At 47.2% G+C, this 17,560-nt stretch overlaps 1 protein-coding gene across 1 annotated transcript in view; it reads left to right on the top strand.

The window, feature by feature from the left end:
• Window positions 1–226: 226 nt before the first annotated feature.
• MAP3K21 (mitogen-activated protein kinase kinase kinase 21) overlaps window positions 227–17,560 on the top strand; it is a 43,799-nt gene continuing 26,465 nt past the window's right edge. The window contains exons 1-2 of the mRNA XM_087828982.1: window positions 227–1,025; window positions 14,328–14,508. Of these exons, the coding sequence (XP_087685108.1) occupies window positions 227–1,025; window positions 14,328–14,508 (980 nt within the window). The remainder of the gene's footprint in view (window positions 1,026–14,327; window positions 14,509–17,560) is intronic.

The raw sequence follows: 17,560 nt of genomic DNA, 5'->3' as shown, positions 1-17,560 counted from the left end.
GGGCCGCTGCGGCAGCGGGAGCGGCCCGGGAGGGACGGGGCTGAGGCCCGCGCCTCCGGGTAGTGGGCCCGCGGGCCCCCGACGTCCCCGAGCCTTGATCCCTCCTCCCTGCCTCCCCGGGGCGGGGCGGGGCGGGGCGGCGACCTCGCCGGACGATGCGCGCCCGCGGCCGCCCCGGAGGCTGAGCCCGCCGCCCTGCAGCGCCCGCGCCCGCACGGCCGTCCCGATGGCCTTGCCGGGCGCCGAGGGCGCGGCCGACAGGCCGGGATCCCCGGCGCGGGGCGCCCCGGCCGGCTCCGCGTCGTCGTCGTCGGCCTCCTCGGGCGGCTCGGCCTCGGCGGGCGCGGGGCTCTGGGCCGCGCTGTACGACTACGAGGCGCGCGGCGAGGACGAGCTGAGCCTGCGGGCCGGCCAGCTGGTGGAGGTGCTGTCCCAGGACGCCGCCGTGTCCGGCGACGAGGGCTGGTGGGCCGGCCAGGTGCCCGGGCGCCTGGGCATCTTCCCCGCCAACTACGTGGCGCCGTGCCGCCCGCCCGCGCGCCCCCCGCCGCCGCGGCCCGGCTCGCCCGTGCACGTCGACTTCGAGCGGCTGGAGCTCAAGGAGCTCATCGGCGCGGGCGGCTTCGGGCAGGTGTACCGCGCCACCTGGCAGGGCCAGGAGGTGGCGGTGAAGGCGGCGCGCCGCGACCCCGAGCAGGACGCGGCGGCGGCGGCCGAGAGCGTGCGGCGGGAGGCGCGGCTGTTCGCCATGCTGCGGCACCCCAACATCATCGAGCTGCGCGGCGTGTGCCTGCGGCAGCCGCACCTCTGCCTGGTGCTCGAGTTCGCGCGCGGCGGGGCGCTCAACCGCGCGCTGGCCGCCGCCAACGCCGCCCCGGACCCGCGCGCCCCCGGCCCGCGCCGCGCGCGCCGCATCCCCCCGCAAGTGCTGGTCAACTGGGCGGTGCAGATCGCGCGGGGCATGCTCTACCTGCACGAGGAGGCGGTGGTGCCCATCCTGCACCGGGACCTCAAGTCCAGCAACAGTAAGTGGGCCGGGGGACCGGGGAATGCGCGGAGCCAGGCCCTGCGCAGCCCACCCCGGTGCCAGGGCTGGGCGGGCTCCCTGGGCCCGATGCCAGGCGGAAGGAGGCGGGGGCCGGCGTGGTTGCCAGCAGCACCCCCGGCGCAGGCCTTCCAGGACCCAGCTAGACCTTGGGTGACCGGCTTTCGGGCAGGTGACACACTTCCCTTGACTTGTTGCTTTTGGGTACCTTTTTTAGAAGTGCGGATCGGACTTGCTTGCAAACACCACTTGTAATATATCTCGATCTTCTGGAAACTTCACGGTGCTGTTGGCCTTTAGGTGCAAGTGTGGTTTGTTCATTTGGACAGAACTTTGCTAACCGAGGCCTTTCTCGGATTGTGCGGAACCTTGGCCCTCCTTCTGGCCCAGTAGACTTCACCAGAGAGAAGTCCCACTTTAAATATGTCTTCTGTCCTCTGACGTTTCCAAAGTCTTTTCATTCAGACGTCTCTGCACATGAAGTGTGATTTTATCATTGGTTGGGTAGCTTGAGTGCTGGTGAGGTCTCCAGACGAGAAACACCAGTGTGTGCCATCCTGCACATTTGGGTTGATTAAGAGCAAGTTCATTGCCCTTGCAAAGCTGTTTGAAATACTGACGACTTGGCCTGTATCATTTACTGTCTATAAATCTGGGTCAGTTTTCCAGATGTCAGTAAAGAACTGACGGTTGAACTGAGTACAAAGCCTATTATATTTCACCATATAAAAGAGCTAATAGAATTGCTGTTTACAGTTGGTTCTTCCATATGCGAAATCGCTCGATATTCTTAGAATGAGATGAAATTTTATAAGAGATCAAGGGATGCAGTCAGAACTGGCATTGGCCTGCCACAGCTGCACATCTCTCAACCTTGTAAAACCTGCTAGGACGGGAGCTAACTCAGCTGGAAACCTTGTCCCTCTCCAAGGCTGCAGAAGGAAGAGTGACAAGAAGAAACGATGCATTTGTCGTATGTTTGTGTAGACATTTTTTCCTATTCAAAATCCTTCAGCCCTTAAATTTACTTGAAAATGACTAATTAGCATTTTGATTATGGGAGTTATAAATAATTCGAGTGTTGGTAACTACATATAAACATCGAATAATTTCTTGTAGGTTTTATTTTATGACTTCCACTAACCCCTCATCTTATAATCTATATTGCAACTGCCTAAGTGGCGGGAGCAAAGTCTAACAAAATGTGGCATGGAGAAGTGGCCGCGGTAGTTGTATGTATTAGAGTTCTGACCGAGGCCACATGAAGGACGCCGAAATTATTTTCCTTTGGACTGTGTACAGTAGACGTAGTACAAACTTTAATGTACTTATTTTTGTAAATGCTTCTAACCTGATACAATTTTTGCTACCACTTGGTGCTTATTTCCTAAAATATGCTTTTAGTGAAAGAAATGTTTAACCTCTGCCGTAGAACAAGGCCTGCGTGTCCTGTCCATGCGTCCCATAAGCCCTCTCCCCAGTGAAGTCCGGCCAGCCTGTGAGTGTCCCGAGTTTTCTGCAGAATGAGGTGTTTTAAGGACAGCGGTCACATCGCTGCTTGCCCTGGGTCTTAGCAATTGCAGCAGTCCTGTGATACTCGCGGAACCTGGCTTCTGCAAATGTATTCTGTTGCACATCAACTCACCAACACAGGCAAACGACTTGGGCTACATGGTTCCTGAGACCAAAAAGTGTGTTTTATTGGGTTGTAGTAATACTTGGGGTCTGTGTGAGCTGTCCACAAGGTACAGTATCTTTGCTAGTGTTTGTAAAAACATAGAAAGAGAGATTAATCTATGTTCCAATCATAGACTTTTTAATATAAATTTAAAATTTAAAACTTTTAAAGAACTAATACTCTTAAATAGTAAAAAGAAATAACATGACCTTGGAATAATAACTATGGTTAAATAGTTTTTATTGACACTGGAAAAATTTGTACAGTGGAACCATGCACATTCGGGTATATGGTAGATATTATGTAATTTGGAGGTGATTATATGCCGCAACTTAGTTTTTGAAAGACTTCACACTGTCAAAAGAAATTGCCGAACTTCCTGGAGCATTTTAATTTCTATAATTGTCAGGCAGAGTTGCCTTTGTGTTAAATTTTTGCACTTTTAAAAAGATTTGATTGATTAGGTCACTAGCCTGGCCAAATATTTGTTACGATATGGCCATTTTTATGGTTTTTAAGTTACTGGGACTTGAATATTTTGAACGGGGCCAAAAATGTGTGGATCACAACGCCTAGCGCATCGCTTATCCCGGCTCCTTGGTGTTTCTTGTTCAAGGAACAAATGCAGGTACTTCGTATTTTCCTATGATAGGTGCAGCCGTAGCTTCTTGTTCTGTTACAGTATGTTTTGTTTGACTTTATTGGTTATTTGCTTATGGTGGTAGTGAGTTAATGATAATGTAAACAAGGCTTTAAAAATCAATATTGAATTTTTTTTCATTCTGGAGCCTACTCAGGTAACAAAGAGTCAGTGTAAGACTTGGAACCAAGTGAGTGGAAACTGTTGTTTAAGACAAATGTTTAAATTTGTCAGAGGAAAATACGCAAGCTCTTGATAGATTTTCTTTCTTCGTTTCTCATCGGTCTTTTTCATTTTTATCATACCATTTGAGACAGTGTTTATGTTGAAATAATAGCTAATGTGATGGGACAAGCAGTTTTGTCTCTTTTCTAACAGAGAGCAAGAGATGGAGCGTTGAGCCAAATTAGCAAGTTTTAAGCATCATTTATGTTGTTAAAATATGCTAGGCCATGCCACTCTGGGGATTCAGAGTAAGTCAAAAACCCTTTGCTAAATCTGCCTCTGTAGCAACTAGCTCACAGTGCAGTGTGACTTGGGGTCACAGTGAAATGGCCAGTTTTATATGCACTCAGAGCACAGAGAAAAATCACTGTGAGCTGGAACTCGCTTCTTCAACACACTTTGAGTGTCCATTCTGTACCAGTCACTTCTGGGCCCCAGGACACAGTGGCAAATCGATGACAATATCCCTGTGAGCACAGGGCGTAGTCTGGTAAGAAAGATAGGTGGTAGCCATGCAGTGGCACCCGCTAGTAAGCGCTTGCAAAAAAACAAAGCATGGTGAGGGGCTGGGTGATGGGTGCAGGATGGGGGTGCTGCTGGGAAGGGGGTGGTCAAGGGAAGGTGCTCTGAGGATGTTACACAAACAGAGACACCGATGAGCAGGGGGCAGAGTCAGGCAGAGATCCAGGCAGAGGGGAGGTGAGCCCGGGAGAAGGCAGAGCTGAGGCTGGAGTGGAGGGTGCGGTGGAGGTCAGCGCGGTGGGCCCCGCAGGCCGGTCCCTCTGGGGTCCTCCCTGAGAGCAGGTCCTGGGTGCGGAGCCTGGTGCCCTGTGTGCTGAGGAGCCTGTGATCTGCACCCTGTATTATTGACAGGATCACTCTGGCTGCCCTGAGGACCCCAGCGCGTTGGCCTGAATCGGTCTGTCGGTTGTCCAGGCCACAGCAGGCCTTGGCCTTGGCTTGGCCTGGGAGGTGGTTTCCAGGAAGTTCCCAGGGCGGAATGAAATAAAAGCGCCCAACACCTGAACTACTGCTGAGGAAGGTTCGAGTTATTAGAATTCGTCCAAGTGTTTTGTGTACCCAAGGTTGAAAGAAGATTGCATGGCCTGATTATGGTTCCTTAGTATTATTATTTTTTATTATTGCTTACTGTGTTCCATTTTTTTTTTTTTTTTTTTAAAGAAAATAAACATTCCATGAGAAACTGAGCCACAGATTTCGGTAGGGTCTTACCTTTACACTTAGATATTTTTTATGAAATGCAACTTAGAGCTCTAACTAAAAAACACACAAAAAACCTACAAAAGGAATCTAATTTTTTTGGCTTTTCTCATTAATACAATGTAAATAAGGGACCTGTTTGAGAAAATTACAGCTAATGTAATCTCTAAGGTGTTTAAAAAGCTTTTAAGAGTGACTTGGAGGAGCTCCTTATGCTCCGATCAGTTAAAAGACTCGCGTCTGTCTGCCCTGCACTCAGACGTGTAGCTTCAGGCCACCTGGCCACTTTCTGTTCCAAGGGCCAGGGGCAGAGCAGCCCAGAGATCCCGGCGGCTACAGAGCTGATCTACTCCTGAAACAAAATCAGCTTGCGGACAGGTCTTTAGAAGGACAGCCATCACAAAGGGTCACCTTCCCCTGCCGTTTTTCTGCTTGAGTATTAAATAAATAGGCCACTTCTCATGTTTATAGTAGTGAGGGGGCAGTTATTTAATTCTGGATTATGCAGACTTACTTGGAGAGTACACATCTGGCCATTTTCATAGTCACGGTCAAGGCCGTCTGCACAGTAAAGGGAAGGCCTCTGTTTCAGAAGGCTATTTTCACCCTAGCAGGTACAGGGTGAACTTTTCCAGAATAGTCAGTTACTGGAAGGAGCATTGGTTTTTCTAGAATAATACGGTTACTGGAAGTCACTCAGGTCCGTGTTTGAATATTGGTGTCATCATTTACGAGCCGTGTGACCTTGAGCAACTTATATAACCTCATTGGACCTGAATTTCTTGATTTCTGATACAGTCTACTGAACAGGGCTCTTAGAGATGGACAGAAGTTCTGCAGAAAAAAATCTGTTTAATGTTTCTTTAACTCTTCAAGGGCAGTTGGGTAAAGTCTGGCATGAAAGCATAGGGCTTTTTTAAGGGAACAGTGAGTAGCTGGGTGTGACTAGGATGAAAGCAGACAAGGGGATTTGTGGGCAGGAAATGGGCATTTAGCATGTGACAGACAGCAAGTGTCTTAATTCGTGCTAAGGTGTGTCCACTTCTGAGGGTAAGAGTGAGCCATTGAAGGTTTTGAGGAGGGAAGAGATCAGATCTGCTGAACGATAAACATCTACAAAGAAAAGAAATATAAGCTTGGGATCATTTGCTTTATGACTTTACCATCCTCGATTAGCAGTGGGGCAGTAATAACATATAAAATACTTACACATTGGTTTAACGTAAGTTGTTTACCATTTATGACCGGGCCCAGTTTTTATAATCACTATTTATTTAGTGAGTTAACTTAGGGTACTTTCTCCGTCTGGTTCACCAGAGTTAGAAAATAATGATGAGATTTACTGTGTTTGGCTGAGATTTTAACTCCCAGTGTCCATGTGCCTGTCCCCAAAGCCTCTGCAGTACTTGAGGGGCTCCCCAATGGTGGAAACACCCCAATGAAGGAATTTCGGGGAGTAGAAGAAGGGTTCCTGGGGAGGCTGGGGGAACTGTGCTGGTTTCTTTTTGGAGCCTGAAATTTAAATTTGTACAGTTGATCCCTAGTCAGTGTGAATTTAGTTATTTTTAAAAATCCATATTCTTCAAATATCGCTTCATCTTAAGCGTTTTAACTAGATAATAGTAACAAGAGCAACAGCTAACATTTATTTAATGCTTACGAGGCACTGGGCACAGCCCAAACTCCATCCTCAGTTATTCCTCACAGCAACCTCTGAGGCAGGTAATTGAATTATCTCCATGTTACAGGTAAAGAACCTGAGTTAAGGGTGAAAAGACTTTTACAAAGTCACTTGGCTTGTCAGAGAGTTGAATTCGGACTTCTGATTCCAGAATTTTACTTTCTTCACATATGGTCTAGATCAATAGTCCTCAGATGTTTGCTACCAGGACCCCAAAGAGCTTTGGTTTATGTGGGTTATAGCCATTGGCATTTACTATATTAGAAACTTAAAATGACAGATTTACAAATATTTAATAATATAAAAATAATAGGAGCTCCCTTACATGTTAACATAGCATTTTTAATAGGAAAAAAACACCTTATTTTCCCAGACCATTTAAGTGAGGAGACTCCATAGAAAATATTTGCTTCTGCCTGGAAGCCGTTGCCACCCTAAAGGCATGCAGGGGTTCCTGGGTCCTACTTTGAGAACCCTAGGCCGGATGATCAGCTGTGTTGATAGAGAAGAGCTCCCTAGAGGAGTTACTCCCACACCTACTGTAACAGCAGAAGCTCCCCGTGAACTTAAAAGAGTAAAATGCCCTGTCTTGTTTTCGGACGTTCTGATTTAGCTGACTTTGGCTGGAAACAAGTGATGAATTTTTTGGTAACATTTTATTTTGAAAATCTTGAAATATACAGAATTGAAGGAATTTTAAGTGAACACCTAGATTCTGCCATTAACATTGAATGAAGTTGCTTTAACACAGATCTGACCTTATCCACCCATCAATGCATCTGAGCTTTATACACACATACATTCACACAGTCTGTATTGTTGAGGGTATTTAGAACCAGAGGCATGGGAGCATTATATTTTTTTAAAAAGCTTTCGGATGACTCAGATGTAGAGCCGAGTTTGGAAACTGCTGCTCAGAGGACCAGGTTTGTGGGTTAATTTTATGGTTATCTGGGTTGTTATATAAATTCTTTATGACACCAGTTTACCTGAAATCCAGTTCACTGATGATATTGGATGGTTGGTCATAGGAGGCTCCAGGTGAGAGTATGGGTGGCTTATTCTGGGCTTGTGTCTCCAGGGAAAGGACCATCTCTAAGAATTTGTCCCTGGGACACTGGAGGACAAATAGTGCTATTGTGGTGTCTGAGGTTTGAGCTCTGACTGCACTGCTCACCAGCTGTGGGCCCATGGCCCTGACTTTCTGAATAGGGTGATGTGAGGATCAGGTGAGATCCTGTGCACCTGAGTCAGCACACTTTTCCTGTAAAGATCCAGATGATAAATATTTTGGCTTTGCCGGCCATAAGGCCTCTGTTCAACTATTCAGCTCTGCTGTGGTAGCCCAGAGCATCAAAAGATAGTATGTAAACAAGTGAGTGTGTCTGTGTTCCAATAAAACTTTATTTACAGATAGGTATTGGACCAGATTTGGCCCATGGGATATAGTTTTCTGACTTCTGGCATATGTCAAAACATTTAATAAACTGTAAGACACGATCTAACTCTAAGCTGGAGACAATACTCATTTTTGTATATTGTTTAGAAACACTTTGAGTGCTTTAAATATTTCCTAATCTGTGTGTGTGAATCCATTGATACCTCAATGTTTTCTAGACTGCTTTATGCCCTAGGAACATTATTATTAGTCATTCTGCAAAATACTGTGCCATGTAACCATGTACCTGTTCGTCTTGGCTGGGGGAGAGGGTCCCTGCGGTTGGCTCACTGGCTCCTCGGGCAGTCAGCGGGGTGAGGAAACAGTCCTGGCTTTGTTCTCTGTAGGAGTGCCGCCATCTGCGTGCTTTGGCAGGTCTGCTTGGAACTTGGGTTGATAAGTTGAGGGTCAAGGAGGAGGCATGAAGTACTAAATCGCTGCTGTAACTATTTCACTCCCAGGGTCAATACTAGGACACTTTTTTGATCTCTTGGAAACAGAGCAGATCACCTGCGATTTGGGGCAATGTCCTGATAGCATACACGATGTTTCAGTTATTATTGGCTTAATGTGATTTTAAGGAGTTTGTTTTGTTTAAAATACTTAGTTAAAATGCTATGGTGATAGGAATACAGAGCTAGACTTTCACACACAATGAAATGTGAGAAGTTTTCAATGTACTGAATGTGAGTATTGAGTGTGGCCGCGGTCAGTGCCTGTTATTTTGGGGGTGAGAGCCGTGTAAACCTCTAATCAGCTGACCATGCCTATATTTCCTTTACAGAACCTATCTTCTTGTGTTTAGTAAGCTCAGTTCCCCATTCATACTACAGTTACTTATTGATTGGATTCTGTGTCCCAGGAACTCTCCCAGGCCCCTGGCATTCCGTAGTGAGCAAACCAGAGACACGTTCCTCCCCTCGTGGGATTTACATTCCAGGGGGCAACACAGACATTAAACGGTCAGTAGGAGGACATGGGTGGGGGAGTCAGGTCCTGCAGGTCCTGTAGGTCCCCCAAGGCCTTTGACTTTCACTATGATCCTGCAGAGTTTTGAACTGAGAACTGGGATCTGACTGACATGTTCATGGGATGACACCGGCTGCAGTTCTGAGAATAAACCTGAGGGATCCAGAGAGGAGGGACCAAGGGGGAGGAACCCAGGGGGTAGGGACCCAGGGGGGGAGGTAACATTTGGGAATCACCAGCATATAGAAGGAATTTAAGCCCTGAGATTGGCTGCGATTATCTGGGGAGTGAGTGTTAATAGAGAAGAACCGAGGTCCAAGGTCTGAGTCCCGAGGTCTCCAGTAATTGGAGGTCATGGAGATAAGAAGGGACCAGTAAAAGGAGCAGCTGGAAAAGGAAGGGAAGCCCAGGTGCTGTGAGGGCGGAGAAGGGGGTTCGGGGAGGGATGATGGGCTGTGTCTAATGCTGAGGGCTTTGTATTCCAGTAACGGTTTTATTGTAGTGATTTTTAAACGGCCTTCCCTTCCTAATCCTGTTCCAGGCGGGCAGAGGGGAGCTGGTTTTCTGTGACAAGCAGCTGACTTCATATGAAAAAGCTTATAATTCATCTTCTTCATGCTTTTTTTCCCCTCCAGTATTCGTTGACTCATTCAGCAAATATTTAGTGAGCATATAAAAATGCTAGTTGCTGTGCAGTAAAAATAAATATATACAGAAATCAGATGGCGATGCAGAGCGTGTTGGGCAGTGACTTATGATTTACTTAGGGAGATGTGACTCAGCAGTAAGAGGCCGTGTTTAAGTGTCCCGCTTACAGCTGAGACCTGTCCAGCTGAGGTTCTGAGGGGAGGCGCTGGGAGAGGTTCATAGATTCATGGACTGTTGGAGCAGAAAGAGGGTGAGGGAGTCGCTCACTTGTTTTATGGAAGGAGAAGCTGAGATTCCAAAGGCTAGAGGACCTGTGCGTGGTCTCACAGGAAATGGCTTGGTGGGATCCCCCAGTGCTCCGCCCTGATGGTTAGTGGGACCCGAGGTGACCGGTGTGGTTTTCGCGGGGGGCGACAGAGACAAATCCATATCTTGTGGGTGGGGGCACAGGGACAGGGGTGCAGGGGTGTGTTTGTTAGAAGTGGCTTTAAGTCCCCAGCATTGTCAGGGTGTGGGGGGCATTTTGGAGAGCACTGGAAGAGCTGAAAATATCGTTTAGAATGTGATGGAAGGGCCTTGAAGGTCACGATGAGGGTCTGGACTTGGTTCCATAGACTAGCGAATGAGTGATGTGTGTGGGAGGGGAACAGATGGAAAGAAACATAAGAAAAGTTGGTGCTATTCGGTAAACTTAGGAAGTTATCATTTATTCCTGTAAATGGTTGATCGTTCAGAGTTGAAATTCAGGGAATCGCTTATACCTGAGAATGAGAGAGGGGTGTTTGTTAATATATGCTTTCCCATTGTTGCTTTTCTCAGCTTGCTTGCTTTCTTATGACATTTTCTTGGTGATAATATTTTCATAGTTAAAGATTAATCGGAACAAACCCATTTGACTCAAATGGAATTTGGACATAGCCATCCCATAAATGCTGAGAAAATAGAATGGATACATTGTAATTGCTTTTCTAAAAAAATATACCTTATATGCCATAATTCTGCAAATACCTAAGTGAAACTTCAAAGGAGCCGGGAAATCAAGTGCCTCATGGTTGAGTAAGTAGACTAAGTACTTAGCCAGGTTGTAAAGGCCGACTGCAAAGAGTGGGGCTAGCAGGGGTCAGAAGTCTTCGCTGAAGTGTCACAAAGGGGCCCAAGCACCCGTCGCTAGGTTACTTACAAGAATTTACCATTTCTGTGGCCAAAAAAGTTGATTGGCCCGGTTTGCGCGTTGCACCTTCTGGTGGGCAGCTCTGCCTGTCGCCCGCCGGTCCTGTCCTGGTGACTGACAGGAAGCGGAAGCTGGCATCCGACCTTGTGCCTTCAGCCTGAAACTTGGCCGGCTGCCCCATTCTGTTACCTGTCTGGACACCAGTTATTTTTGGTTTCGGTCACTTTGCCCAAAAGATAAGGAATTTCAGGAATTTTGCTGAACACCTCTGAAATAGACTCCAAAACAATGGGCCTTTCATGGAACTCTAAACTTGACATTCAGAGTGTTATTTTAACTTGTTTTCTGTTAGTTCAAAGCATGTCAGCACTTAGCTCCTATGGAAACTTTGGACCTGGGGTGGGGGAAGGTGTCCTGAAACCACAGGACACAGGCTGCTAACAGTACGTTGTGCGTGACCTTTATTTAGAAATGCGATTGATTTCAAATGTTTAGGTTTTAGTTCTCACTTTTAGTTCTGTTTTCACTTGTTTTAGAGCTGCCTTTCCTTGGCCTTTGCTTCTCAAGGGCTGCCAGGCTTTCCCTATTTGAATCAACACGCCCTTCCCACCCTCCTCTGTGGGTGTTTGTATATGAAAGTGTCCTGGAAGGCACAGTTCTATAGACCTGAAAGCCATTTGGATCATTAATTTGGAGTCTTCTTTGGTCGTAAGAATAATCATTGTTTAAAGCGAAATTCGTAATATTATAATGGGAGAAATGTAACGCAGCTGATGAAGTAGCTAATTATCTGTATTGTTTCTGTGTCTTAAGTATATAGGGTTAGATATTTATTTTCTTGATAAAGATGAGGAGTAAGAACTGAGAAATAAATATATACCTGAAGCGGACATGGAAGGAAGAAAATTCAAAAACGAATCTGAAACAAGACACCTAATGCAATCTCTGGTGGTTTTGCCCTTCTCTAACCGATGGTGTTGTGGGCAGCGGGGAAGCCGGCGGAGGCCGCGGTGCGGCGGGCCCTGAGACCAGCGCTGCACGTGTGGCCCTGTGGCCCGGGGCAACACTGCTGGGCTGGAGATCATCGCTCCCGTGTCGCAGGGCGGGCCGAGGATCAGATGAGAAATTAAATGTGTGGAAACAACTCTACATCGCAAAGGTTAAGGGAACGGTCGGCAACATTCTTGTTAGAACTGGAGAGAATGATCTAATTATCGTTAATAAAAACGATTCCTTTGAACATTTGATGACACTGTGTTAGGTGGTACTGGGGGCGACGGGGGAAAGGGTTAGGATACAGTTCTTGGGATGAAGTCGGGTGCATGCAAGTTAGGACCGAAGGTTTAGGTGAGAGAGAACGGACCAAACGCTGTGTGTCTGGATGATGAATGACTGGGAAGATCAAACGCTCACTATTTTCTAGGATGGGAAGCTGGATCTTGAATAGATGGACGGACAGAAGGAATAAGAGGCTGTTCCACGGAAGTGAGGCCCCCACCCCACTTCTCCAGCCCCCACTGTGGCTGTAGCATTAAGAGGTAGAATTTTGGCCTTGCTACTTGCCACCGGTGTGACCGCGAGCATATAGCCACCTTAAAACCGGATCTGGCATCTGTGTAATGGATCTAGACCTAGAAGTAGAACAGGGACCCTCGCTGTCTAACTCCCGCAAGTAGAAGATCACGTGGGGAAGGGAAACATGAACCACCGCAACGGTAGGGCTTGCTCGGTACCGGCGACACGTAGTAAGCCCTCACTCGAATCTCCTCCTGTTGAAAGAGAGAACCAAGATCACGTGCATGAATTCTTTGCCTTGATGGCCAGCACGGCGAACGTTTGATGACACGATGGACGTACGATGTGAGGCCATAGAAAAGTGACATCTCAAGCCTTGCGAAAGATCTAGTGTTTCCTGACATCCGTGACATCGGTTTTGAAGATTTGCTAGAAATGCTTTCAGACCCGTTGGTGTGCGTGTGTGTGTGTGTGTGTGTGCATAATCCTTACGAAACGCTCACGGTGTTTCACAGTTCTAAGCACTTTGCATGTGTACGTTTCCTCCTTACGATGTACGTACTCGCACAGCCCCCGCAACAGCCAGGGAGCAGCAGCACAGGCCCGCACCACGCCCAGCGCGTGCCCTTCGTCTCCCCGCCTCTGCTTGGACCGGTGGGTCGTGACCCGAGGACAGGAAATCGGAAAGCAGGAGGGTGGGCGCCGGAATAGAGAGGCCTCCAAAGGGTAAAGGGAGCTCTCGTGAAAAACTGATTCAACCTGTCAGCTGGGCAGCGTAGACAGCGATTAGGACCATGACCTCGGGTCAGATTGCGGGAGCCTCGCTGCCTGGCTGTGCGGCCTTGGACAGATGTCTCAACGTGGCTGGTTCCACTTTCCTTATCTGTCAAGTTCAGATAATTCATAGTAGGTGCCTAGAGCGTTAGAGTGGGGTTATCTGATTAAAATACCGTGAATACACCTGACAAATGGAATGGACTCCGTTAATGTTGTTTTCCCTATAATTAATATTTGGGAAAATGGCTCTCTTTATGATCATGCTCCAAAAATCAGACACGACGAATGTCCTACGTTGTCCTACGTTGTCCTCCAGTTTGAAGCAGTGAGGCCAGAGGTCACGTAGTGACCGGGCAGATGGAGGGGGATCTGCAGAGCATTCGGGTGGAGTCGAACCACGAGCTCTGTGTTGGAGCAGGGTTTTCAGGAGGGAGCTAAGTTAGAAAAACAGCAGGTTTAAACCGTCCTCTTTATGGCAAACGGGGAGAGGGAACATGGATAAGTAGCTGCCATAGAGCCTCCTGGAGACCCGGGAACGTGTCTGCATGGCTATAGGTGGAGGAAAATCAGCCCTGGGAGAGGGACCCAGGGTGCAGGGAGGGGCAGGTGCAGGTGCAGGTGCAGGTGGCGGGTGGGGGAGAAGCAGGTGGTTCCAGCTGCTGTTCCCTGCGCGCTGCGGGCCGCCTGGCGTGAGCTCCCCCCGAAGGCTGCCCGCGCCCACTCCATATATTTTAGGAGGCCGGATACTGTCTCTGTCAAGTTTCCACTTTTTGCTCTATTTTGAGCTTCAGTAAAGCAATCATATCTCATAGAATTTCTTCCTGAGTTAAAGGATCTATAAGCATTTTGCAAATTTAATGTTTGGTGATAACGATTTGGGGTAATATGTCACCTGTTTGAGACGTACTCTAGTACATTCAGTAGCAGAGACTCTGCCTTCAGGGGAGGACCTTACTCGTGAGAGGAAACGGTGCCTTTTTCCCACCAGGGAAGCTTGCACTGGTTCTGACCCTGCCTGCCTGGCTCAGGAAATGGCTCTCACCCCCAGAAATCACTCCTTTTCGCGAGAGAAACATTCATAAAGAGCGCTGAGCGGCAGTGTCTGTGGGTTTTTTTAAAAACCCTATAACTTCAGGCACAATGGACCCACTGATGGTTATGATACAGGTGATAGAAGGAAGGTAAGGGGGTAAAACCCAAGTTCATTCTCATGTGTTCTGCCAAGTGCAGCGAAGGGTGTGTTGAAAATGCCCGGGAACATTGTGACTGGAAGACTATAAAGTCATGAAAATGCATCACCTTTGTGTTTTGGTTCTTAGTTTTGCTCCTGGAGAAGATAGAGCACGACGACATCTGCAATAAGACCCTGAAGATCACGGACTTCGGGCTGGCCAGAGAGTGGCACAGGACCACCAAGATGAGCGCGGCCGGCACCTACGCCTGGATGGCCCCCGAAGTCATCAAGTCGTCGTTGTTTTCCAAGGGAAGCGACATCTGGAGGTGAGCACCAGGCGCTTTGCTTTTGCAGACGAGTGCAGAAGCCGGTCCTTTAAGTGAGTCCCAGAGCACTCAGTGACCCTGAGCATGAGGCCTTCTGGAAAAGGCATTTGTAGTTTTGATCATAATCACAGTGGAACGAGTAACTTACGGTTTTATTGTCACGACTTCCATTTGATGGGAGAACCTTCTTGTTAAACCTGAGGTTTGATTAAAACTGGTTAGAATTTGAGTTAATGATAACACTGAGATTTTTCAGTAAATAAAATAAAATTTTCACTTTAAGCAAAATTTTCATCCCTTAGGATTCACAGGCAGAATAGTAGCTTGGAAGGAGTTTGGGATTAGATAGTGTCTTCCACCGATTAAAGCTTCCAGTTTGAGAATGGAGAGCTGGACCCAAAGGGGATCCCAGGTTAGGTGGATTTTCCATTCAGCTGTGGGTCATCAGGGGGTGAAGACACTGTCAGTAACAGACCGACAGAGGCAAATTACCCTGTTTAATAGTTGCCACCCACCAGGGCTTACTTCCCGCTACTTAGTGCTCGTGAAATCCTGTGTAGTTTTTTGGATTCTGAAAATATTATAAAATTAATTGCAGTGTATTAAATTCCAGTTTTTTTCTCTTGTTGTTTTTTAACAGTTTATTGAGATATAACTCACATATCATACAATTTACCCATTTAAACTGTCTAATCCATTGGCTTTTGGAATTTAATGCACCACAAAAATTTTTCAATATTTTTGTAATCCAAAAAAGAAATCCTACGCCACTTAGCTGTGACCCCTAACACCCCATCCCTGCTAGGCCGCCACTGATGTTCATTTTGTATCTTTAGATTTGCTTATTCTGGACATTTCATATAAATATGCGCTCCTTGGTGACTGGCCTTTTTCATTTAGCATGATGTCCTCAAGGTTCATCCACGTTGCAGTGTGTGACAGAATTCCCTTCCTTTTTGTGGCTGAATGATATTCAGTTGGATGGATAGACCACATTTTGTCTATCTCTTCTTCAGTTGATGGGCATTTGGGTGTTCCCACTTTTTGGCTATTCTGGATAATGCTGCCACAAACGTCCATGGACAAGTTTTTGTGAGAACATTTGTTTTCAGTTCTCTTGGGTATATACCTAGGACTTAATTGCTGGACTATATGGCAATTAAGTAGTTAATCATTTGGGGAGCTGCCAGACCATCTTCCAAAGCCGCTGCTCTGTTCCCTTCCCACCAGCAGAAGGGTTCCGATTTTTCCACACCCTTGCCAACACTTCTTGTTATCTGACATTTTGATTCTAGCCATCCTCGTATTTTGAAGTGGTATCTCACTGTGGTTAAAATTCCAGGGTTTTTCTACATAAGAGAAAACTAGGGCTAAGCGAGGAAATGTCACTTGCTAAGAGTCCATATCTGATAAGTGGCAGAAGTACTGCTGTTTGAGTCCAGATCTTTCTGACTCTAAAGTCATAATCAACAGAACTTGTTTCCCCTGCAGTCACTGGATGCACCAGACGTTACTCTCAAATTCACACATCAAGCCAGTGGCAGAACCCTGCTAGTTCAACCTCACCTTCTGCATTTAAAATATAACTTAATTGTTCTAGTCTTGACTTCTAAAAAATTTGTCAACTGTGTCAGGGGTTTCAGAGTGTCCTGGGGTCATTTGGTAAAACACAGATGCCTGAGCCTTTAGTTAACAATTGGACTCTGCGGGTGGAGCCTGAGCACGAGTGTCTTTATGAAACATCAAGTGGTTTTACCTAGATTTAATTACAGTAATTTTCTCACCAGATGATACCAAAATATGTACATGAAATAGGTGATTCTTCTAAGAAATTATACTTCAAGACTCTGAAAACTTATAAAATACATCAAAACCAATTTTACATTTAAAATAATATTACTTAAGACTACAGCCATTTCATTTTGTGTGCTTCCTTTATAAACTATGTAATTACACACTAAGTGAACGCTGTGCAGTCTACTCTATATAAATGCTTTAGAACAGCCCCAATTATTGTAAACATAGGGAGAACCAATGGGGAAGAAAAAAATTTCTAAAACCAGCCAAAATACAGGTTTCTGAGTCTGTACAGTCTTTGGAGAGGTTTGTCTCTCAGAATCTGTTTATTTCTAATCCTCAGTTTTACAAGCTGCGTTATCGAATTTTCAGTAAAAGCGTAATTAGAAGGGGGAGAGGGAGGCTACGCTGGGATAGTAACAGTGGGCAGCTGGAAGCAAAATAGGCGCAGGAAGGAGCAAAGCTCGGAGCGCCGTGGAAAGGACTGGAAACCGCTCACCTCCAGGGCCGCCGAGCCCGCTGCCCTAGTGAAGCGCCCGGGCCCGGGATGTGGACGTGGGGCGGGGCGGCCACCGCACTGTGCGGGCCTTGCTTTCGATCCCCTTTTGTAACAGTCCCGCAAAAACGATTTCCTTCGGGAAACACTGCTGCTCCCTGTGCAGTGCTGTGGACGAGTGCCTTTCCCGGTGTGTGCACATGTGCCTTTCCCGGTGTGTGCACATGTGTTTCCCGGTGTGTGCACATGTGCCTTTCCCGGTGTGTGCACATGTGTTTCCCGGTGTGTTCACATGTGTGTTTCCCGGTGTGTTCACTGGTGCCTTTCATGGTGTGTTCACATGTGTGTTTCCCGGTGTGTTCACTGGTGCCTTTCATGGTGTGTTCACATGTGTGTTTCCCGGTGCGGTCACTGGTGTGTTTCCCGGTGTGTTCACTGGTGCCTTTCCTGGTGTGTTGACTGGTGCTTTTTCCGGTGTGTTCACTGGTGTGTTTCCTGGTGTGTTCATATGTGCGCTTCCCGGTGTGTTCACATGTGCGCTTCCCGGTGTGTTCACTGGTGTGTTTCCTGGTGTGTTCATATGTGCGCTTCCCGGTGTGTTCACATGTGCGCTTCCCGGTGTGTTCACATGTGCGCTTCCCGGTGTGTTCACATGTGCGCTTCCCGGTGTGTTCATATGTGCACTTCCCGGTGTGTTCACATGTGCGCTTCCCGGTGTGTTCACTAGTGCGTTTCCCGGTGTATTCACATGTGCGCTTC

The sequence above is a fragment of the Miniopterus natalensis genome, chromosome 21, assembly GCF_054644295.1.
Source record: "Miniopterus natalensis isolate mMinNat1 chromosome 21, mMinNat1.hap1, whole genome shotgun sequence".
Classification (NCBI taxonomy): domain Eukaryota; kingdom Metazoa; phylum Chordata; class Mammalia; order Chiroptera; family Miniopteridae; genus Miniopterus; species Miniopterus natalensis.
This window is presented reverse-complemented; position numbering and strand designations above follow the sequence as displayed.